Here is a 24,854-nt window from a genome sequence, read left to right as displayed (position 1 = left end):
CGACACCCTCATGCTCACTCTTTATATTGGCTTTCTTTCCCTGAAAAATCTTGTATGTGACATTGATGTCTTGATTCTGTGTGCTTCCTCTGTAGTGCTACCTTGCCCTGGCCAAAGGAGGCTTATCTGATGACCATGTCCTCATCCTACCCATTGGGCACTACCAGTCGGTGGTGGAGCTTTCTGCAGAGGTGGTAGAAGAGGTGGAGAAGTATAAGGTGACACTGAGGCGGTTCTTTAAGAGTCGAGGGAAACGGTGTGTTCTATTTGAGAGAAATTATAAGAGCCATCATCTCCAGCTGCAGGTAGGTGGTCTCCACCCTGAGACCTTCCAGAACTTGGAAGGACCCTGTGGGGACCTGAATATTGACAAGTATTTAAATAACATCAATTAATATTTCAATATATAATTCTAATCTAAAATCAAATATTTACATTTTTAATATTTAAAATACTTAATACAGATTTTCATATTATCGTTTGAATAGTATTCATTAAAAGGTTGTAAAGAATCTGCAGTGATAAATCCAGAGAAATCACAGGGAAGTGCATGGTCAGTATGAATGGGCCAGCACAGGTAGTAAGTGCCTTGTTTAGAAAAGGAATGGGTACTTGAAGGTTTCAAGAAAGACTGGGGCCTTGATAGAGGTAGAGGTGGAAGAGAGTGGGTATTTATGTGAGTGGTATTATTTCAGCAGCATGAGTGAAGTCTTAGAGGTGAGAAGTAGTCCCAGTGCCTTGATAGAGCTATCAGTTCAGAAACTGGGGGATTACTTATGGATAATTGGTTTTAGCTGTGGTGGTTTTCTTTCTGGCACATTTGTTAAATTTTCAAATGGGCCTGACTCTGCCACACATATTACCTAGGAGCCGGCAAGGGCTTGATGACAGAAAGATCTCTCTCCAGCCTTTCCTGCATCAGGCATTGGTTCCCACATGTGGCAAGCTATCTCGTAAGTTTAAGTCCTTACAGACAGGCTGACACAAGCCTGGCTGGCCTGAGGAGAATCTCTGCTGAGGGGTATTTCTCCACCCCTGTGATGGATTTGCTACTTCTCAGGGACTTGTGCAGGAGGTTGACCTCTCAGATGGAATATCTTCCATCTGTCTGCCTCTCCCCCCACACCCCTCAGGTCATTCCTGTGCCACTCAGCTCCTGCACCACAGATGACATTAAAGATGCCTTCATCACCCAGGCCGAGCAGCAACAGATTGAGCTGTTGGAAATCCCAGAGCACTCTGACATCAAGCAGGTGAAATAGGAGGGGAAGGATGTAAAGTAGAGGATGAGAAGTAAAAACGTGGTTTCTGACATGTTGAGTCTGAGGTCATATCAGGGCATCCCAAAAATGTTAAATAAGCAGATGGACTGTTTGGACCTAGAGGGTACTGGGGTACTGGTTAGACTGGAGATGAGGATGACATTACAGCAATGCTTCGGTGCATTCCTGGGAAGAGCAAAAAATGTGAAATTTCCTAAGGCAGGAACTTTGAAGGTTGGGTGCCACTGGGAGATATCTTTGTAATATCTTGTAGTTTGGCTTTTTAAACTGTATTCCATTAAGTGGCTTGGGATCTGTACTGCTCACACTCTTTGTCTTATGCTTCTAGACTGAATTCTTTGCTAAATAAAAGTTTATAAGAGGTGAGCTAGGTTTTAGATTTTTAAAGCATTATGATATGTCCTCATACAACTCTGTTTACTTTAGATTGCACAGCCAGGAGCAGCGTATTTTTATGTTGAACTTGACACGGGAGAGAAGCTTTTCCATAGAATTAAAAAGAATTTTCCTTTACAGTTTGGAAGGTTTGTATATTTTTCTTATTTTAAATGTATTTTCACTAGGCCTACTATGAACAGAGTAGTGGGCTGCATAGACAATTGAATAAAAAGCCAGGTAGGAAACAGTATTTGCCCCAAAGAATGTATAGTCTTAGGGCAAGTCAGATATTTGCATATGTGACAGTAATGTAATGCAGAATGTGAAAAGCACCATAAAAATGTTTGAAGGAATCGTGGATTTCAGAAATTAAGAAAAGGGAGAGCTTATTTCTGCTTTGTGAAAGGCTTCAAGAAGAGGTTGACATTGAGCCTGAGAGATAGAGTCATAAGGCAAATATTAGGGTGTGGGCCTTCTAGCCGAAAGGAGTGAAGTGCTACCATTAATTGAGTATATGCTGTTTGCCAGGCACTGTGCCAAGAGCTTTACATGCATTGCTTCATCTAATCTTTCCAATTCTGTAAGATAGGTACTGTCATCCCAATTTACCAAAGCGGAAAGTGAGGCTTCAGAGATGTGCCTAGTAGAACTTTTGATGATGTTGGAAATGTTTATAAATCTGCACTGTCCTATATAGTAATCACTAGCCCCATGTGGCTCCTGAATGCTTGAAATGTGGCAAATATGACTGAGGAACTAAGTTTTTTTTTTTTTTTTTAAGATTTTCTTTATTTATTTGAGAGAGATAGAGCACAAGTAGGCAGAGCAGCAGGCAGAGGGAGAGGGAGAAGCAGGCTCTCTGCTGAGCAGGGAGCGTGATGCGGGGCTCGATCCCAGGACCCTGGGATCACGACCCGAGCCAAAGGCAGCCACTCAACCAACTGAGCCACCCAGGTGTCCCTAGGATTAAAATTTAAATAGCTAGATCTGGCTAGTGGCTCCTGTTAATGGACAGCATGGCCTTGGAGGGGTTAGATAGCTTGTCCATAAGCACACACGGTAGGTTCAAACCCAGGTACGTTGAACTCCAAAACATGAGATTTTAACCTCATTATTGTGTAGTATCCTTAGGCCTAGATGAGGTGTCGTTTACGCTCCTCATATCAGACAGAACATGATTGTAAAACCATATAGGGAGTGTTATCAACAAGGCAGACTGAAGATAGGAAGTTGTTGGCAATAAGAAATAGATTATAGAGGGAGGGCAGTATAAGATGTGCAGAACAGATTAGATAATGCTCGTGTCTGATTTGCATTTTTTTTTTCCTGGCTAGAAATGAGCTTTGAGTCAACTTTGCACCCTTCTTGGACTAATTTGGGAAACTTCCAAGAGATTGCTACCATTGGATAAGTCTAGGAAATATGGTTGTCTACATTTTCAAAAAGATAACTGATAAGTGATAATGGGTATTATTAGGGACTTCAAACATCTGATGTTATCTTTTTGTTGTTGCCTTAGCAACAGATGCAGATGTGGACACTGATGACTTAGGCACATAAGCCCACAAGAGAGGTTCTCTGAATGGTTTTGTGCTCATGATAGTTTGTTGTATTTTCAATGTTAACTGTTTCTCAAAATACTAATGTACAGCTACATAGCATTTTATAGTTAACAAAATATTTGAAAAAAATTTTTTCCACTACTGTACAAGAAAGGTGGTTCTGTCTACATTTTATAGAAGAAGAAGTAGACTCAAGGCTTGCCCAAGGTGCTGGAGCTCAGATCCTGTGGCTTTTAGAAAACTCATGTGATTTTGTTTTCAATTCTTCTGTTTATTGTAGTTAGATGTGAAAAATGAACCATACAGATGGACAAATAGAGTTCTTTCTTTTAAAAAAAAAATGTTTTTTGGTTTTTTTTTTTAAGTAATCTCTATACCCAGTGTGAGGCTCGAACTCACAACCCCAAGATCAAATGTTGCATGCTCTAATGACTGAGCCAGCCAGGTGTCCCAAGTAGAGATATTTCTAATATATCAAAATGAGTGTAAAAATAAATAAAAATGTAAAGCAGTGATCATTAGAAGGTAGCCTCTGTGTGTGTGTGTATCAGGATATATTTTTTAGTCCTGAGAGCCAAGATAAGTTATTTTATTGATATTGATTGAGCCTGTGCTGTTGTGCCTAGGTGTGAGTCCTCTAGGAGAGGCAGAAAGTCCGTGGCATATAATACTAGGCCTGATCTGCACCATGCCCTCAGCAAAGTCATGGTCTAATTGGGATGACAAAACTAGAGTTCAAGGCAAGATGTATTTATAGCTGGTTTGGTACTTGGATTGTGTTATTTCCATACTTCACAAAAACCCTTACTGTGTTTCATAGGCGTGGAAATCAAGACTTAGCAATGAAGTCATGTTCAAGTCAGAGACAGCAGGTGGTTGAACTAGGAATGGAATTAAGCCTCTGATCTTTCTTTTTTAAAAGGTTTTATTTATTTGTTTGAGAGAGAAAGAGAGAGAGAGAGCACATGCACGCGCATGCGTGCGTGTGTGGGCAGATGGAGAGAGGGAGAGAATCTCAAGCAGACTCCCCGCTTTGAGCACAGAACCTGACCAGGGCTCGATCTCATGACGCTGAGATTGTGACCTGAACTGAGACCAGGAACTGGATGCTTGCCCCAAGCTCTGATCTTTCTGACCAGGGCCCAGTGTCTTTGTACTACGTCAGTGTTGCTTCTATAAGTACCAGTAATATTCCAGCTTGTTCAAGAGAGAAAAGGAAATAGGGTTTGAAGGTTTAGAAAAGAGATAGGACCTGAGCTGCTCACTTAACTTGAATATGATTTTTTTTTTTAAGATTTTATTTTTATTATTTATTTGACTACAAGTAGTGGAGAGTCAGGCTGAGAGAGAAGTGGGAAAGCAGGCTCCCTGCTGAGCAGAGAGCCTGATGCGGGGCTTGATCCCAGGACTGTGGGATCATGACCTGAGCCGAAGGCAGAGGCTTCAACCCACTAAGCCACCCAGGCACCCCTTGAATATGATTTTTTTTTTAAGATTTTATTTATTTATTTGACACAGAGAGAGAGAGAGAGATGGCAAGTAGGCAGAGAGGCAGGCAGAGAGAGGTGGGGGTCAGGGAAGCAGGCTCCCAGCTGAGCAGAGAGCCCGATGTGGGGCTTGATCCCAGGACCCTGAGATCATGACCTGAGCTGAAGGCCGAGGCTTAACCCACTGAGCCACCCGGGTGCCCTTGAATATGATTTTTGATAGAATGGCAGAGATGGTACTCTGGGCAAGAGAAAATGGTATGAACAAAGTCAGATGAATTTGCATGCCTTTTTGGGTGACACTGAGAAGAGCTCTCTAGCTGAAGAGGAATAGAGAGAAGGGGGCTTCAGGCTGATACTGATACTGATACTGATACTTTTTTCTGCAGGGAGGTGCTGGCCAGTGAAGCCATCCTTAATATTCCTGACAGGTCTGACTGGAGGCAATGTCAGGTCAGCAAGGAAGAGGAAGAGATGCTGGCTCGCCGCTTCCGGAAAGACTTTGAGCCCTTTGACTTCACTCTGGATGACTAAGCAAAGGAAAAGGCACTTTATGAACTTACAGGAAGTAGTAGCCTGTTTTTTAAAGGAACTACAGTCTCCCATGGGGACTGTTTATCTGCCTCTTTTTTGTGCATTCCCATGGAACCTGCCTGTAGCAAGAGGCCCAAGATTGAGTATTTTTTGGAAAATATTTCTAGGATGAAAAGCCTGTTAAAATAAGCATGTCTGTCATCCAGCTTCAAGTACAGCTTATGTTAATCAGCATTTTAGAAAACATTAATCAAATAAAATCCAAATGCTTTTCCATGGTTGAGAAGTTATATTATGTCATGCTACCTATACCATTAATTGAAGTTTAGTGTGTGTGTGTGTGTGTGTGTTAATAGGGTGTCCAGGGCTTTAGACTCCACTATTATTCCAGGATCCCACAGGTGGCTTCTCCCTGAACAGTCTAAGATAGAGAAGGGACATAAGGCCTTTGCCATTTTTCTCTTACAGCATTCAGTATTCATCTTATTGATATAAAAGAGCTCTTTCAGCCCTTCAGCAAATACTTAACTCCTATGTGCCAGGTATTTTTCCAGACTCCAGGAGTCTGGCCATGTCCCAACATGGTCCCAGTTATCCCAGAGTTTACAGTCTAATTGGGAAGAGAAGGGGCAGATTTTAAGAGGACAATGAGTTCTGCTTAGGATAGTTGCAGTGTGCTATTGGGTAGTTCTAAACTCATGGAGACCAGGTTTGGGGGATCATCAAGGTATAAGTTGAAATTATGAGAATAATTGAAATTATAATTTCAATAATTTTGAAATTATGAAATTTCATAATTTCATAGTTGAAATTATGAGAATGGATGAAAATAAGATAGGATGAATACAGTCCTAAGCTAAAGATAAATACCTAAGAAGTATCAATATTTAAGGAGTCCTTGGAAATAGAGTGATCCACAAGTATATGGAAAAGAGAGAGGGAAAGATCACAGGAGATCTTTGGAAGATCTTGGAAGCCAAAAGAAAACGAATTGCTCCTTTATATTGGGCACTTATGGCCCAATGTTTCACTTAATCCTCTCAAAATGTCTATGAGGTATTATTGCCTCCATTTTATACATGAAAAAAAAACACTCAAATTTGAAGATTGTGAAGCCTGAGGTTGACCATCCTGAAATTTAAAAACAAGCTATGCAGCATCCCTGAGAATGGGGATGTACTATGAACTATGGGAAACAACCTGGTTTCTGCAAAGATGGCCACCTTAGGGTCAGCCCACTCATCAGTATCCCCAGGTCCTCAGCATTCCTCCTTAGCTCTTGCAAGTGAGAGTTCTAAGACTTTGGGCTCTGCTTACACCCCATGGAGATCAGACACACTTCAGTGCTATGCTATGTAGTACACCTAGCAGACAAAGGGCTTTATATTGTTAGGGGGCAATCAGTACCACAATCCTCTGTGCAGTCTGCCCAACTCTCACAGATGTGCTTGGGAGGTACCATTTGTCCTCACCTCCAACTCCAGCTCCATGGCAGCTAAGCACATGAGAGAATCCAGAATCTGTTACCACACATTACTGAGGCCCAGCACTGTAACTTGGCTTGTACTCAAGTAACTCAACATTCTGGTTGCACCGTTCAGAGATTCTGAATCAATAGATCCATGTGCTCTGCCAGAAGCCAGTTCAGCACTTTCAGAGCAGCCAGCAACACTGCTGAGGTGCACATGCTGTATCCACCTTCAGGCATCTCAACATGCTACATCTGTTTGTGGGTCACGAAGTGTAAGTTGGAATTTGAGTACTGAGATCACCACAGGTGGGGCCGTGCAAACGATGGTTCAAGCACACGCGATCTCAAAGGGCGCTCCAATGACCACTTAATGTAACTGATAACATTTCTTCAGAGAATTGGATGCCACAGTGATTTTTATACCCAGAATGACTGACTAGATCCCCAAGGTCTGTGAGGCTGAGACATATGACCAACTCAAAGTGAAAACGGAGAACTGGTTCTTCCATGCTAAGGCTATCCACCCCTGGGAAGCATTTCTTCTTTCTTTCTTTCTTTCTTTCTTTCTTTCTTTCTTTCTTTCTTTCTTTCTTTCTTTCTCTCTCTCTCTCTCTCTCTCTCTTTCTTTCTTTCTTTCTTTCTAAGATTTTATTTATTTATTTGACAGAGAGAGACAGTAGCAGAGAGGCAAAGAGAGGGAGGGGGAAGCAGGCTCCCTGCTGAGCAGAGAGCCCGAGGAGAGGGAAGCAGGTTCCCTGCTGAGCAGAGAGCCCGATGTGGGTCTTCATCCCAGGACTCTGGGATCATGACCTGAGCCGAAGGCAGACGCTTAACGGACTGAGCCACCCAGGCGGCCCTGGGAAGCATTTCTTGTTGCACCAACAGTATTCCTGAAACTTGCCTCTGCAGCCCTGCACCAAGCATCAGAAACAATCCCCCGCAATAAGGCACTACTGCACTGGCAAACCCGTAAATGGGAGACCACTGGACTGCAAGCTCCATAAGGCATTCAGGAGGAAAGCTCCTGAAATCAAGAGGAATGTTCTTTACTTTGTAACAGTATCACATCCTTGAGTCTTTTGTGATTACAGGGGAGATCCTGGAACAGGTGTACAAGAAATCAAGCAAAAGAAGAGCTGAGCGTGACTTTACGGTAGATGATTAATCGTTTTTAAGAAAACAGACTGTAAAATTTAATGCATCAGTAGACCTGTTAGCGCAGGAGTCTTTCTAGTTTTTAGATCCCGCAATATTTGAATCATTAGTGGCTTTTGCCAGTGCCAGTTCAGCGGGTGTGTGTGTGGGGGGGGGGTTGGATGACAGATGGCAGAGGTCTGAAGAAAGGTGAAATGTAGACGGGGTGGAGACGATAACTTGAAAATGACTTGAAAAGAATGGAGAGCTTATAGTTTTGAAGTATGGGAAAACATATGTGGGTTCTCTCAGCCAGGAATTTAAAAAGGGGACTTAGCGAACTGAAGGCGAGCTCCACTCTTTCCAATCCTTTCCTTCGCCGGCCTCCCGCAGGTGCGGGGAGTACCTGGGCCAGGGCGTTTCCCGTGGCGGTTACCGGAAGTGACGCATATATCTCGCGAGAAGAAAGAAGCGCGAGCCTCGGCGGCCGGAACCGGTCTGGGAACAGTGGCGGAACGTGAGGCCGCTTGCCCTCCCGCCCCATGGAGCGGCCCCCGGGGCTGCGGCCGGGCGCGGGCGGGCCCTGGGAGATGCGGGAGCGGCTGGGCACTGGCGGCTTTGGGAACGTCTGCCTGTATCAGCATCGGGTGAGGAGGGGCGGGAGAGGGAGCGGCGGTGGGTGTTTGTCAGCGTTTGTGGAACACCGCGATTGTCAATATGTGAGAGATTGTCGGTGAGACTTTGGGCAGTACTGTGGGCCAGTGAGCCTCCTGTGAGTGAGTGAATGTGTGAAACTGTGCTTGTGAGTCTGGTGACTGAATCCGAGGTTGTCTCTGAGGGCCAGGGTCAGTTAGGGGGAACTTCGGGTATGATTGTCAAGATGTGACAAACTGTTTACTGAGTGGGACACTATGTATGTGTCTCCGAATGCAGAGTGTGTTGGGTGTGCGAGGCGGATGCACATTAAAGTGCGTATTGCGAGCATGAATGGGTGAGAAAATGGGACTGAAGAAGGGGGTTGACTGTTGGAATGTGTGTGTTCATGTGTGTGCTTGGAGGCTATGTCGTATCTGTAGGGGCTGGAATAGACCCGAAAGGTTTCGTGGGTCCACAGTTAAGCATTTGGAGGTATTGGGTAGGCTTCAGATTTGGGGATAGGTTCTGGGTAAGGAACAGTGTGAGGATCAGCTGGTGAAGTGATCATGGCTTCCTAAGGGAAGGAAGTAGTAGATTGGGTGTGAGGTGCTCTAGTAGAGACAGTTAACTTCATACTCAGGAATTTTGCTTTAATTTAATTGAAAATGTTTAACCATTTAGCAGCAGTTAATAATCATGTTTGAGCTATGCATCGTTCAGCATAGCAATAAAAGCTATGAACCTTTTCCCTAGCAAAATGCACACTTGCCCATCCCCACCACCTTATGCATTGCCATTTGAGGGGGGTCATGCTCTCCTGAAGGACATTCACAAACCTTTTAGAGGTATAGATCCTTGACTAATATTCCTTGCAGTACAGGCTTTATCCTGTCATCTGTAGAAGAGTTAAAATAATTATTTACATCCTGGGTCTGTCTGAGACTTAAATAAGATAATATGTGTAAAGCTAAGTACAGTACCTGGCCTAAGTTTAGCCCTCAAATGTTGGCTCCTGCTGCTGCTGTATTGTTGCTGTTTTCATCATCTTTACCATTGTTAATTGACTTTAAAAAAAGGAAATGTCAAGATAAAATTGCTGTCTTTGAAAGATTGTTTTGTAAAAGATAAATCTGAGTGAAAAACATGGGGCAAGATGAACAGTTATAATATTATTAAAGTGTTTGCAATTGACCTGTGAATGGAGAAATAAATTCAGGATTTGCTGTCTTAAGGAATAGGGGGTAGAGATAGAGAGCCCATAATATAGGGTGCGAGGTAGGGAACATTAGAGTATAACTGGGAGGAATAGGCATGTTTCTCTGGCAGTCACAATGACACACGTCACCGAACTGAGGAAATTTTGTGATGCAGCTTTCTAGATAGATCATAGGAAGACATCTTGGAGAGAGGGAGGATGAGAGGTGAAGGACTAAGGTGTTGAGTGCATTGACAGCTAGACAAGTAGTAAATTTAATAATTCTCATAATCAGAGAGGACATAAGGCACTCAAAGAGAAAAGAGGGAGCCAGGTATTTCTAGTGGAATGTTACCTATGGCCTTGTTTTCTAAGCCTGCCCATTAGCTTGGTCATAAGAAAAAAAATATCCTTGTTTTTCTTGGTCCTCACTGGGGATAGATAGATCAACACATCACTTTTTAAAAAGAATTATAGTAATAATAATAATAATAATAATAAAATAAAAAGAATTATAGTAAAGTATATATAAAGTTTACCATTTTAACCATTTTTAAGTGTACAGTACAGTGGCATTAAGTACATTCACATTGGTATGCAACCATTACCGCCATCTATTTCCAGAACTTTTTAATCTTACTGAACTGAAACTCTGTAATCATTAAATGATAACTCCCAATAACTCCACATTGTCCCCGCCTCCCCGCAACCACACTTTTACTTTCTGTCTCTATGAAATTCATTACTTTTTTCTTAAGATATTATTTATTTGACAGAGAGAGGCACAGCATGAGAGGGAACACAAGCAGGGAGAGTGAGAGAGGGAGAAGCAGGCTTCTTGCTGAGCAGGGAGCCCAATGCGGGGCTCGAACCCAGGACCCTGGCTGGGATCATGACCTGAGCCCAAGGTAGAGGGTTGATGACTGAGCCACCCAGGCACCCCTGAAATTCATTACTTGTTAAATGGAAGAGATTTGGGTTCCTCTAGAATTCTAGAAATATCTCGGGAACTTTTCCAGGTATCTAGACTGGCTCATCCTCTAAACTGGGACATTTGACAACTGGGCCTGTAGTGAAAAGAGAAGAAATACTCTGTCCTAAGAATTGGAAACGGCATGATTACTTTACTGTTTGTTTATTTATTTATTTATTTGACAGACAGAAACCACAAGTAGGCAGAGAGGCAGGCAGAGAGAGAGAGAGAGGGAGGGAAGCAGGCTCCCTGCTGAGCAGAGAGCCCAATGCTGGGTTCCATCCCCGGACCCTGGGATCATGACCCGAGCCGAAGGCAGAGGCTTAACCCACTGAGCCACCCAGGCGCCCCAACATCATTACTTTTCTAAGCCTGACTTCGCATTTTCCCTTAATAGCTTTAAATAACTTTGTGTTTGGGTGGAAGCCTTGTCCTAGTATTTTATCTACATCTCTCAAATCACAGTGAGGAAGAGAAAAGGATGTGAGATAGTTTATTATCTGATTATTATACTGGGTGCTGATGGTACTCAAGTCAACAAAAATATTTTTCTGCCCTCAGGGAGATTTCAAGTCTAGTGGGAGAGGCAGACAATGTGGTAACCTATATAACAAAGGTATTTATGAAGTAATGTGGAAGCTTGGCGAAAATAACTGAAGAATTCTTCCTAGGGAATAAGGTAGCACTTTTCAGAGTGCTTATGTGTTTGGGAAAATTAATCATGTGAAATGCTTTGAAAAAAGAATACTGTGGTCAAATACATTGGGTAAATGCTGTATATAACATTGTTTCACTTGGAGAGTCATAACCCACATTAGCATATTAAAAGCTCTGAGAAGCACTTTAGTAAAGAAACTAATTAAACTTTGTATTTTCCAGTTTTTTTTATTGTGGTAAAATAGATAACATTTATCATTTTTACAGTTCTGTGGCATTAAGTACATTCACATTGTTGTGCAGCAGTTACCACTGTCTGTCTCTGAAATATTCTCATGTTTTAGGGCTTAATGTTGTTCATGGTTATACTAAATTGTTTCCATGGTGGTAAAAGCTTACATGGGACCTGGCTACAGCCAGGTACCTGCTCAAAACAAAAGAAAGGTTGAAAGGAATAAGGACTGTATTTAAGCTAGATTGTAGTGTATCCTAACTCCTTTCTTTTTTCTCTGTACATGGCCTATCTTATATCTAGCTTCTTCCCTTCACCATTCTTCTGCCCCCATTTAGAATATCCCATACAAGTTAATGTCTTGGTTCCTCTTCTATATTATTTATACACACACACACACACACACACACACACACACACATTTTTTCCCCCCTGTTTTGTCGTGACTGCTGTTCCTGGGCCGGATTATTACTGTTGTTGGAATGTAATGAGGTCTATTTCCTGTAATGTGCATCAGGTTGGGTTTAATTTCAGTCAGAATTGGCTAAATTACTAGTCATAACTATTGTTGGGATCTTTAAAATGTCGTTCTGAAGAGACCTGTAATGGGATCAGACTCAGTCATTTTTTGCTTCTGTGCTATGATGTGTTTAAAGTTTGATTGTTTCTTCTCAAGCCACTTCAGAACCTCAGAGTCTTACTCTTCATAGCTTTTATCTTTTCTGAGTATTTCTAAACAAAAATTGTTAGTTCCCTAAGAACCTGGGTGACAAGTGTGACTTTTTCTTAAATCACTAAAAAAAGTAGAAGAGATTTGGTTCATTCTATAAAGAAGTATTTGTTTAATTATTATTAAAATTCTCAGTTAAAAGTATGTTAGAACTAAGTATATTAGAACTGTTCTGTTAGAACTCAGTTCTAAGTATGTTAGTACAAGAGGTCTTTTATTTTTTTTCCTCTGAGAGGAAAAAAAAAAGGATCTGTCTGATCTTCTTGAGCATTTGACCTGTCAAGATTTTTCCCCCTTCTTTTTCTTTTTCTTTTTTTTTTGTTGCTTTTTATTTTAATTCCACTAAGTATACGGTGTGATATAAGTTTCAGATGTACAATATAGTGATTGAACAGTTTGTACATTACTCAGTGCTCATTAGTATTAGTGTACTCTTTAATCCCCATCACCTATTTCACCCATTCCCCATCTACCTTCCCTTCTGGTAACTATCTGTTTGTTCACTGTAACTTAGAGTCTGTTTCTTGGTTGTCTGTCTGTCTGTCTCTTTCTTTCTTGTTTCTTAAATTCCACATGTGCGTGACATCATGGGTTTTGTCTTTCTCTGACTGGTATTTCATTTAGCATTATATTCTGTAGCTCCATTCATGTTGTTGCAAATGGCAAGATTTCATTTCTCTTTATGACTGAATAATATTCCATTTAATACTACATCTTCATTCATTCATCTGTTGGTAGACACTTGGGCTGCTTCCATAAATTGGCTATTGTAAATAGTGCTACAGTAAACATAGGGGTGCCTGTATCCCTTTGAATTAGTGTTTTTATAGTTTGGGGGTACATACCCAGTACAATTACCATCATAGGGTAGTTGTATTTTTAACTTTCCAAGGTACCTCTATATTGTTTTCCACAGTGGCTGTATCAGTTTGTATTCCCATCGACAGTGCATTAGATTTTTCTCCACATCCTCACTAACATTTGTTGTTTCTTGTGTTTTTTATTTTAGCCATTCTGACAGGTATGAGATGATAGCTCATTGTAGTTTTGACTTGCATTACCCTGATGATGAGTGATGTTGAGCATCTTTTCATGTATCTCTTGGCTGTTTATCTTCTTTGGGGAACTGTCTATTCCTGTCTTCTGCCCATTTTTAGTTGGCTGATTTGTTTTTTGGGTGTTGAGTTATATCAGTTTTTACACATTTTAGATACTATCCCTTACCAGATATGTCATTTGCAAATATCTTCTCCCATTCAGTGGTTGCCTTTTACTTTGGTTGATTGTTTCCTTTGCTGTGTGGAAGCTTTTTATTTGATGTAGTCCCAATATTTTATTTTTGCCTTTATTTCCCTTTCCTTAGAAGACATATCTAGAAAAATGTTGCTATGGCTGATGTCAGGGAAATTAACCCCTCTGTTCTCTTCTAGGATTTTTATGGTTTCAGGTCTCATATTTATGTCTTGAATCCTTTATTTATTTGTTTATTTGTTTATTTATTTATTTAGCGTGCACACATTTGCGAGCAAGGGGAGGGAAGACAGAGGGAGAGGGAGAGAGAGAATCTTAAACAGGCTTCATGCCCACCCTGGAGCCCAACACAGGGCTCAGTCTTACAACCCTGAGATCAGGGCCATGACGCAAATTCAAGAACCATATGCTTAACTGACTGAGGCACCCTGGCACCCCTGTTTTTAATCCATTTTGAGTGTACCTTTGTGTATAGTGTAAGAAAGTGGTCCAGTTTTACTCTTTTGCATGTAGTGGTCCAGTTTTCCAGCGCCATTTGTTGAAGAGACTATCTTTTTCCCTTCGCATGTTCTTGCCTCCTTTGTCATGATTAATTGAGCATATAATGGTGGGTTTATTTCTGGGCTCTCAGTTCTGTTCTGTTGATCTCTTTGTCTATTTTTGTGTGACCATACTGTTTTTGATTACTACAGCTTTGAAAACGATTTTAAGCCTGGAATTGTGATAGCTCCAGTTTTATTTTTCTTTTTTCAAGATTGCTTTGTCTATTCAAAGTCCTTTTTTTGTGGAATCTTTACTTAGGGTTTTCTGTGTATAGTATCATGTCATCTGCAAATAGTGAAAATTTTACTTCTTCCTTACTAATTTGGATGCTTTTTATTTCTTTTTGTGATCTGATTGCTGTGGCTAGGACTTCCAGTACTATGTTGAATAAAAGTGGTGAGCGTGGACATCTTTGTCTTATTCCTGACCTTGGGGAAAAGCTCTCAGTTTTTCCTCATTGGATATGATGTTCGCTATGGGTTTTTCATTTTATGGAGGCCGGGGTGAAGGTTAGTTTTGAAGCATTGCTTTAATTGTCTCATGGTTTACCTAAAAAGGCGTTGACTTAAGAAAGCTGTAGATAAATCTGTTTAATTAGTAAAGCTAAAGAATTTTGTTTCCCCAGGTTAGCATTTCTTTGATAGCAAGTAAATCTACACAAGAACCTAATTAATATATTTTTCTCTGTTGATTTTTGATTTTGACAGGAACTGGATGTCAAAATAGCAATTAAGTCATGTCGCCTAGAGCTAAGTACCAAAAACAGAGAACGGTGGTGCCATGAAATCCAGATCATGAAGAAGTAAGTGTATTTGGTGACTTGTATTTCCCCAGCTCTGCAGCCTAGGAAGATATCATAGGGAAGGAGGATAAGAATCTGTTCTTCTCAGGATCTTTTGGAGAATGTGTCTTTTTTCCTCATCAAATATATATGTTCTATTTCAAATAATAGTATCACATTATGATTAAGTAGGTTTAGTTTTAAAAATCAGCTAAGGGGGCGCTTGGGTGGCTCATTTGAACAGTAGCTGCTTTTGGCACAGGTCATGATCTCAGGGCCCTGGGATCGAGTCCCAGGTTAGAATGCCTGCTCCGTGGTAGTCTGCTTCTTCCTCTGCCCCTCTCCCCAGCTCATGCTCACTTTTCCTCTCAAATAAATCTTAAAAAAAAAATTCAGCTAGGAATTATTAGACTCCATTCTCTGTGGGCAGAAACTTTTTCTTCTGGGTATTGGACAATGTTTATCCACTATACTTTCTCATTAAATATGATCACTACTCTCATTTCTTTACTCTTACCTACTTTTGTTGAATAGTGTGTCTTTTGCTTCATACAAAATTACCCCAAAATGTAGTGGCTTAAAACACCAACCATTTGGGGGCACTTGGCTGGCTTAGTTGGAAGAGCATGTGACTCTTGATCTCAGGGTCGTCAGTGCAAGCTCCACATTGTGTGTAGAGATTACTTAAATTTAAAAAAGAAATCCCGACAAACATTTAGTATCTCACAGTTTCTGTGGTTTAGAAATTTGGGAGTGACTTAGCTTAGTGATTCTGACTCAGGAGATCCCTCCTCAAACACCGTAAAATGTTGAGTGGAGCTGCAGTATCCACTTCCAAGCTCATTTGTATGGCTGTTGGCTAGAGGTATCAGTTGCTCATCATATGGGCCTCTGCAGAGGGAAGCTTGGATATTTTCATGACATGGCAGCTAGCTTTCCCCAAAGTGAGTGATCTGAGGAGAAAGAACAAAGTGAAAGCTCACGTATCTTTTATGATCTTTTCTTGGAAGTAATATCTTTTCTACCACATTCTGTTTGTTAGAAATGAGTCACTAGGTATAGCCAACCCTCAAGGGGAGGAGAAAAATTAAGCTCTTAAAGGGATAAGTGAGCATATTTTAAAATCTGCACAAGTAGTGTGCTAAGTGCTTTACAAATAATTCTACTTGTCACAGCAACCCTATTTTTAGGTGTTATCCCTGTTTTAAGATGAGGAAATTGAGGGGCACCTGGGTGGCTCAGTGGGTTAAAGCCTCTGCCTTCGGCTCAGGTCATGATCCCAGGGTCCTGGGTTCAAGCCCCACATTGGGCTCTCTGCTCTGTGGGGATCCTGCTTCTTCCTCTCTCTCTGCTTGCCTCTCTGCCTACTTGTGATCTCTGTCTGCCAAATAAATAAATAAATAAATAAATAAATAAAAAGAAGAGAAGGGTTTAAAAAAAAAATTAGGAAGTTGAAGTTCATAGAGTCATACAACTGATAGCTAATAGAATCTGGATTTGAAATAAGTACTTTCTGACTCCAGTATCTTTGCTCAGTTCACTATTAAAGTACTCAGACTTGGCTATGTGGCAGAATCACCAGGAAACCTTGTTAACAGTAAAAATTCTTAGGCCCTGCACATGGAGAATCTGTTTTCTTAGGTCTCTAGGACCTTGTAATCTATTCCAGTTTTGAGATCCATTGCATTGATGATGATGCTGATAGATGATGGCTGGGATGATATATTGTTAAGTTAAAAAAAAAAAGATGTTAGAAAACAATATATAGTGAGATTTAACATTTATTTAAAAATGTGTTTATGTACAGATTGAAGCTAGAAGGAAATATGCCAAAATTTTAATATATTACCTATGGGTAACATAAGTGATTGTGGGAGAACCAATATAATAAAGACTTTGGAGCCAGACTGCCAGACTTGAATCCTTACTTGACCACCTCCTTGTTGTGTGATCCTATATTATTTAACCAATTTGTGCTTTTGTTTTCTCCTGTGTGATGAGACTATTAATAAGTCTACCTATAGTAGGATTATTGTGACAAGTAAATGAATTAAAAGTATGTGAAGTGAGTACTGTTTGGCATGTAGAAATGTAATAGTAGTGACTGTCATAGTATTTTTATCTGTATTTTATTTATTTTTAAAGATTTATTTATTTATTTTAGAGGGGGTGGGCTGAGGGAGAGGGAGAGAGAATCCTAAGCAGACTCTCTGCTGAGCCTGATGCGAGGCTTGATCCTACGACCCTGAGATCATGACCTAATCTAAAATCAAGAGTCAGAGGCAAACTGATCAAGCCTCCCAGGTTCCCCATCTTATTTTATTTTTAAAATTATTAATTCTTCATTATACAAATAAGAAATTAGAATATTATAAATAATGCCAGCCTTTCTTCCACTGCCCCCCAATTAACTACCATTTCAAACCCAGTCTCTTTTCACTGGAAAAAAAAATTTTTGATTATGTTTTCCCCTTCTTGTTAGGTTGAACCACGCCAATGTTGTAAAGGCCTGTGATGTACCTGAGGAATTGAATTTTTTAATTAATGATGTGCCTCTTCTAGCAATGGAATACTGTTCTGGAGGAGATCTCCGGAAGGTAGTATGGATGTTTTGAGATGATGAGATAGTAAATCATGAACCTTAACAATGCTTAAATCCTATTTAATATGATAATCTAGATTAATAGTCAGTAGACTATGGCCTGTTACCTGCTTTTGTGGTTGCCTTTTTACTACAACATCAGAGTTGAGTAATTGTGACAGAGACCTGTGGCCTGCAAAACCCAAGATATTTACTGTATAGTTCTTTACTGGGAACATCTGCTAATGCCTTATTGAGAACATGCATTTTTTTGTAGGTGGTGGTGTTTGCAGGGTGGGAGTGTGTTAGACCAAAATGCAATATCTAAGGTATTTCTAAAGAAGTTGTGTTAAAAAAAAAAAGATTTTTTTTTTCTATTTTAGATCTTTCTCATCTCATTTTAAATTTGCCATATGACTATTAATAAATGTGAGGTTTTTTCAACCTTTTTCAATTTCACATACTTTCCCCCTTTATCTTTACTTGTATAAGTCTTGTCATGAAATTAATTGTCCTCAGTATGGTTTTAGTAATTTTTCCCTTCTTACATTTTCTTAATTGTGACTTGTTTTCTTATTTGAATATTCTGTTAGTGTATAGTGATTAATGTATTGCTACTACTGCCCAGCAGTATTGGCAGTATACATTTTTAGACTTTTTTTTTTTTCTTCAGTTACTCAACAAACCAGAAAATTGCTGTGGACTTAAAGAAAGCCAGATACTTTCTTTACTAAGTGATATAGGTATGTAATCAATTTGAAAATACTATCATAATTTAATGCCTGTTTGGTTTATAAAAGGATCTATATGCTACTTGGACATTAAGGAGAATTTTTGATGTACTATACAAAGCATGCACTGCTACCATCTATAAGAAATTATCAGAAAATTTTAACTGTTGCTGTTGATGCTAAAACTAGGATATTTTGTTATTTTTTGTTTTTTTGCTAGGAGTCCACTTTTGACTAATAGATGTTCCAGTTGCTGACAAAAAATTGGTGTGAAATGACCTTACTCAATTTTACTCTCCCTCTATCCCTCTCTGCCTAACATAGTAATTTTATTTACCAGTGGCATTGCATCTCATGGTTATTGGTCCTCAAGTCAACTCTTAGGATGAAATCTCTTTTTTTTTTTTTTTTTAAAGATTTTATGTATTTATTTGACAGAGAGAGACCAAGCAGGAAGAGAGGCAGGCAGAGAGAGGAGGAAGCAGGCTCCCTGCCAAGCAGAGAGCCCGATGCGGGACTCGATCCCAGGACCCTGAGATCATGACCTGAGCCAAAGGCAGAGGCTTAACCCACTGAGCCACCCAGGCGCCCCAGGATGAAATCTCTTTTTAATAAGAATTATTCCTGAAAAATCCCTAAAATTACGTGCACTTAGGTCCTTGGAAGAAGGTCAGAAGCCAAGAATATATTTCCCTATATATTTTGATTTTGCTTCTATTCCTAGGTCATGGAGGTCAAGTCTAGTTGAAGAAGATGATTTAGGTGGGAGGGAAAACAAGGGGGATTTATTTAATTCTGCAGTATTTTTTTTTTAATGTTAACTGGATTTTCTGTTGTGAGAATCTTAACTGGTATAATATCATTAATCATATAGTTATGATGGTCTTTATAAATATGAGCATCAGAGGGGTGCTTAGCTGGCTCAGTCAGAGGAGCATGCAGTGCTTGATTTCAGGGTTGTGAGTTCAAACCCCACGTTGGGTGTAGAGATTGCTTAAATAAACGAAATTTAGAAAAAAAGTTCGACTGTCAGAGTATATCTGTATAAAATGTGAGACAGATTTATTTTTAATAAATTTCTGTTACCTCAAAATACATTTTAAACTTTATTTAGGGTCTGGGATCCGATATTTGCATGAAAACAAAATTATACATCGTGATCTAAAACCTGAAAACATAGTTCTTCAGGATGTTGGTGGAAAGGTAGGTGAAACCTGAAGAAATGTTACATGCCAATTGAATACAGTCTTCCTGGTGTAGTCTTTGAAGTCTGTTGTCTTTCCATAGCATTTTATACTTTTTCTATCCCAGCCTCATTACACTGAACTGTGGTTTTGTGTTTAGATGTTTGTCTCCTCTGCTAACACAATGGTTCCATTAGAGAAGGAACTGTGCCTACCTTGCTCACTTCTGTTTTCTAATATTGTATCTAGTAGAGATAATAGGCAGTGAGTAAAAATAGTTTGTTAATCCCTTACAAAGCACATCCAACGCACATCCTGGATTTAGTTAAGTATGTTTATTTAACTATGTTTCTTATTTAAGAAAGAACAAACTCATCCTCCTCCCCCAAAATCCTAAGTTCTATATTTAAGTAAAATTCAAAATCTTGATTTCTCAGATTCTTAAATGAGTCATCTTGAGGAGAACCAGAGATTATGCATTGATTCCTGGAATACTTGTATTTATTAGAATAATTTAAACAGTTTTCTTGTGACTAGCACTCAGGTTACACTCCAATAAAGATGTAAAACCAAGAGTCCGAATTTTGAATTGGATTGTGTGGTCTTTAGTTGATGATGGTGGTGGTCAGTTGAAGGAGATGAAACCTTGATGGTGCCTCTTCTCTTAGGAACCTTTCATGTACGATTGGCAGCAACTGTTGCTGTTTTTTGTTTTGTTTTTTGTTTTTTTGTTTTTTGTTTTGTTTTTTGTATCCAAAGACTTCAGGATATTCTTGGAGTTAGACTTACTCAGTGGTATGATGCTTTTTCAAGTTTGGAATCATCTTTACCTTTCCCTTCTGGTTTAATGGATCAAGCTTATTCTGAATATACCAAAATAAAAACTAATAATTTATACTTAATTTTTAAGCATTTTTTTATCATGTATCAGTACTGTGTTAGCTTCTTTTGTTTCATTATTTCATTGACCCTAATAATAATTCTGTGAAGTAAGGACTGTTGGTAATACCATCATTTAGGAAACAGAGAAGTAACTTGATCAAGGTCACATACGCAGTGGAGCTCAGGCTTGAAATACATTTGTGGTATTCCAGATCCTAAGCTCTTCCCCACCACCCTCTCCAGAGCCTTATAAGGACATTGTTGGCTCTCCCTTCCAGAGTTCTCAATCATTTAATACTTATTGTATTGCAGATTATGCATAAAATAATTGATCTGGGATATGCCAAAGATGTTGATCAAGGAAGTCTCTGTACATCTTTTGTGGGAACACTGCAATATCTGGTGAGACATGGATTGTTTCTTTGAATTCAAGTGTATGGGATTCATGTTCTTATTTCTGAAGGTCAACTGTAGTAGTTCAGAAATAAAGTAGCTTTTCTCTTACAGTGTTGATGTTTAATGCATTTTTGTTTTTCTTTTTAAGGCCCCAGAACTCTTTGAGAATAAGCCTTACTCAGCTACTGTTGATTATTGGAGCTTTGGGACCATGGTCTTTGAATGTATTGCTGGATATAGGCCTTTTTTGCATCATCTACAGCCATTTACCTGGTAAGAAATGGAAGAGAACTTTGGTTTGTTTGATGGGAATAGAAATATTCAGTTAACCTGCTCTTTTTCCTTCCACTCCCGTCATATGGCGTAATTGCCTTTTAAACAAATAATTGACTAAAAATAAATGTCAAAAAATTATAGTGTGTGAGAATCAGTTGTCAATTGAGGTAACTTGTTTTATAGGCATGAGAAGATTAAGAAGAAGGATCCAAAGTGTATATTTGCATGTGAAGAGATGACAGGAGAAGTTCGGTTTAGTAGTCATTTACCTCAACCAAATAGCCTTTGTAGGTAAGTATATTTTAGTTGAGGAAGTTCACCTTGGTTTCTTTAGGGTTATTAAAAAAAAAAAAACAGTAGAATTGTTGTCTGTTTGAAGTAGTACTGTGCAGTAAAACTTTCTGTGATAATGAATAAGTTTTATATCTGTGATGGCCCCATGAGACTGTTGAGCACTTGAAAGGTTGTAGTGTGACAGAGGAACTCAGTTTTAAATTTTATTTAATTTTAATTAATGAAAGTGTAAATGCAAATAACCACTTGTGACTAGAGGCTACCATTTTGGACAGCACAGGTCTAGTAGAAATAAGAACTCCTGCTATAATAAGATTCTTGGGATACTGAAGTAAATGGGTTCCTTGGAGAAAGGAATGGACTTACCTGTTGAAGTTTCCAGTACTTACATATGTAGTTTTTGGGTTGTTTTTTTATGCAAAAAAAATTTGTTCCCTGTCATTTCATGGATTACTTGAAAGTAAGATACAAAAGGATACAGGTGGGTAATGAGAAAGTACAGGACAACTTATCAAATTACCTTTTTTCACAATACTAAAGGGAAACTGGAACATAAAATGATTTTTCACCCTATTTTTGTATGCTTTCTAGTTTGATAGTAGAACCCATGGAAAACTGGCTTCAGTTGATGCTGAATTGGGATCCTCATCAAAGAGGAGGACCTGTTGACCTTACTTTGAAGCAGCCAAGATGTTTTGTATTAATGGATCACATTCTGAGTTTGAAGGTAAGTTTGAATGTGGTCTACTTCATAAGACTTGCATTGAAGTTAACAAATTTACTTGGAAAATGATCATAAACATTTTAATAATCTTCTCTGATACTTATTTGAAAAGAAAATTATAGTTTTAGAGCTGATATGTTTTTACTTCTTTAGTAAGCCTTCTCAGTTTTATTTCTAAATGGTCTTTGTTGATTGCTTTTATGAAACATCTTTTGGATTTTCCTCTTATTTCTGTTGGTGCCATTAGACCTCCTTTATTTGGGTGCAGTCACACTGGATTTGGTTTGGTGAGGAAGTTTCCTGCTTGACTTTCATGCCTCTATACTTCCTCTTTGTCCTACAGTTCATGCAGCAAGAATTACCCTTCTCGTCTTCTGAAAATGCTTTTTATTCTCCTGTCCAAGAAACCAACATAGTTCTTCTTGCCTACCAAGTCAAGTCGAAACTTATCTGCCTGCTTTTTGGAGCTTTCTTCATGCAGGTCGTCCCCAACCAAGTGCTTGCCGTGGCCATGCTTCTCTTACCTTTTATTTTGCTAGGTCCAGCTTGTCACTGCTTCTTATGCCATCAAGCACATTATCCATTTTGTGCTTTGACAGGCTCTCCTTCTGCCCCGAATTATCTCTGTCTCTGTGTATCTTCTCAGCTACACTGGCACAGATTCAACTCTCCTTTTCTCTGAATGGTCTCTGTCACATATTTAGTCATTTAAATCATAGTTACTATGTTTTCTAATTGTTTCTCATCTTCCACTCATGCCTCTCCATATAGGTTATCTTCTTTAATGCTGAGATTATTCTTACTACTTTTTTTTTTTTTTAAGATTTTATTTATTAATTTGACAGAGAGAAATCACAAGTAGACAGAGAGGCAGCCAGAGAGAGAGAGAGGGAAGCAGGCTCCCTGCTGAGCAGAGAGCCCGATGCGGGACTCGATCCCAGGACCCTGAGATCATGACCTGAGCCGAAGGCAGCGGCTTAACCCACTGAGCCACCCAGGCGCCCCTATTCTTACTACTTTTATTAACAGTCACTCACCCTACCATCATGCTATCCCTACCCCTGTGTTCTGTACAAAAGCCATGTATCAGGTTCTCAGTAAATATTCATTGCTATGAATGAGAGGCTCTGTTATGCTCTATACCTGGAAACAACTCTCATCTGCAGTCTTCCTATAGTTATTGATTCGGTAGTAGTAGATAGGGTTTCTAAAGTGGGAAGAATCTGTGGTGAGTGTTTGGTGGTGAGCATCCAAGGCCATCTTGGAGGCAGGAGAAGGATAGTTGGGGGTGGGGCTAAATTTTATTTTCTAGAAAATAAAATTGAAATGAGAAGTTATAATCATGTAAGGTTTTACTATAATATTGGCATAACTTATTAAATAGGAACTTGGGGCCATGTTGATGCTGAAAAATCATCTGGCTTCTTGATTTGGTTTTCTTCTGTTGTGCCAAGGAATAAATTATTCCTTAGTGTGTTAGCCCAGCAGCACTTGGTGACATCTTTTAGTTCTTTGGTGCTCCTGAAAATTTTTGTCTTTAATCCCAGATTTTTTTCAGACTCCTCATGTGATTGTAGCATCATTTCCACTCTGAGGTATATGTGAACATGTGCTTATTATTGAACACAGGGAAAGAGTCCTCCTTACATGTTTTGTGGTCTGTAGACTTCAGTTTGCAGAACCACCATTTACCTGTCTGTGAATCTGGGGCAAATACTTACTTTACGTATCTATCTATCTGTCTTCAGCTCAGGTACAGTAATATCTTCTTTAAAGACTCAAAATTGTGAGATTGTGCAGGATAAGGTATGTGTAGGATACTATTCATAGTAATGGGGAGATGCTTCTGATACATGATAATAGAACTGGATTTTGAAAGATGAGTAAGAATTAATCAGGGGAATGCACAGGGAGAATGACTTACAGATGGGAACATCAGTAGTACAGGAATATGAACTGTAAAACAGTTTGCATTGTAAGACATTTTCTAAGGTGCTTATTGTTCAAAGAAGGAATGATGTCTGTTTGATTTTCATTTAAAAAGGAAATCAACAAAACGGTTACTAGAATACTTCTTTCTTTTTAAAAAGATTACATGATTTTCCAGCTGTGTATTATAACAAACTTTAAATAGGAAAGTTGAAAAAAGTATACTGAACTTTTCCACTGAAGATAATGGTAAAAGAGAAGTATTTGATTATTCCTTCTTTGCCTCCTTTTTCATGCTCCTAAGTATAAGTGTATCCTAAGTGTCTCTCCTTGGTTTTCTCTTTTTCGATATTATCTTTTTCTTCCTTTCCTTTGTCATCTCTTTAGTTGTATAACTTTATCTATAAATTGAATATGGACAACTTCCAAATTTATTTCTTCAGTTGTGACTTTTCTACAGAGTGTTTGTAATTGCTAAATAACTATACTTGGTCTCACTGACACCCAAAACTTAATTTATTAAAAACCGAACGAACACCTTTGTTCCATTAAATCTCTCCTACAGCTTTTCCTGTGCTTCTTGCCACTGTCATCTTTCCAGCTACCTAGGTGGCATGGCTTGTCTGACTGTTCCTTCTCATCCAGTTGCATATCCAATTATTTTGTCAAAGTTATCTTTTGAATGCTTTAACGATTCTGAGCTTGTCAAGTTCTCAATTTAAAAAGACTTCTTCCATAGTTTCTCTTTGCTTATCGAATAAAGTCCAAACCCTTACATTTAGTATTCAGTATTTGTCTTGGTCTCCTTTCATCCTATACTTGCAGCCTTATCTCCTATTATACCCTAAGGGGGATTCATTTTAGGTACATTTGGATTATTTATACTTATTTTTAAAAAAGATTTATTTGAGAGAGCGAGCTGGGGGAGGGGCAGAGAGAGAGAGAATTTCCAGCAGATTCCCTGCTGAGCATGGAGCCCCGACGCGACTCTCATCTCAGGACCCTGAGAT

At 39.3% G+C, this 24,854-nt stretch overlaps 2 protein-coding genes across 10 annotated transcripts in view; both read left to right on the top strand.

The window, feature by feature from the left end:
• Positions 1-5,522, top strand: part of CWF19L1 (CWF19 like cell cycle control factor 1) — a 31,519-nt gene extending 25,997 nt beyond the window's left edge. For all 7 annotated transcript variants that reach the window (XM_082722275.1, XM_082722279.1, XM_082722280.1 and 4 more), the window contains exons 11-14: positions 96-305; positions 1,134-1,253; positions 1,710-1,807; positions 5,100-5,522. In XM_082722275.1, coding sequence (XP_082578401.1) covers positions 96-305; positions 1,134-1,253; positions 1,710-1,807; positions 5,100-5,244 — 573 coding nt within the window. In that variant the 3' untranslated portion in view covers positions 5,245-5,522. The remainder of the gene's footprint in view (positions 1-95; positions 306-1,133; positions 1,254-1,709; positions 1,808-5,099) is intronic.
• A 2,786-nt stretch (positions 5,523-8,308) lies between these two features.
• Positions 8,309-24,854, top strand: part of CHUK (component of inhibitor of nuclear factor kappa B kinase complex) — a 43,707-nt gene continuing 27,161 nt past the window's right edge. For all 3 annotated transcript variants that reach the window (XM_082722274.1, XM_082722273.1, XM_082722272.1), the window contains exons 1-9: positions 8,309-8,496; positions 14,774-14,868; positions 17,330-17,444; positions 18,102-18,171; positions 19,274-19,362; positions 20,538-20,627; positions 20,770-20,894; positions 21,081-21,188; positions 21,783-21,918. In XM_082722274.1, coding sequence (XP_082578400.1) covers positions 8,392-8,496; positions 14,774-14,868; positions 17,330-17,444; positions 18,102-18,171; positions 19,274-19,362; positions 20,538-20,627; positions 20,770-20,894; positions 21,081-21,188; positions 21,783-21,918 — 933 coding nt within the window. In that variant the 5' untranslated portion in view covers positions 8,309-8,391. The remainder of the gene's footprint in view (positions 8,497-14,773; positions 14,869-17,329; positions 17,445-18,101; positions 18,172-19,273; positions 19,363-20,537; positions 20,628-20,769; positions 20,895-21,080; positions 21,189-21,782; positions 21,919-24,854) is intronic.

Source organism: Mustela nivalis (genome assembly GCF_964662115.1).
Source record: "Mustela nivalis genome assembly, chromosome: 2".
Taxonomy (NCBI): Eukaryota; Metazoa; Chordata; class Mammalia; order Carnivora; family Mustelidae; genus Mustela; species Mustela nivalis.
Note: the sequence above shows the minus strand (reverse complement) of the source record. Positions and strands in the feature narration are given on the sequence as shown.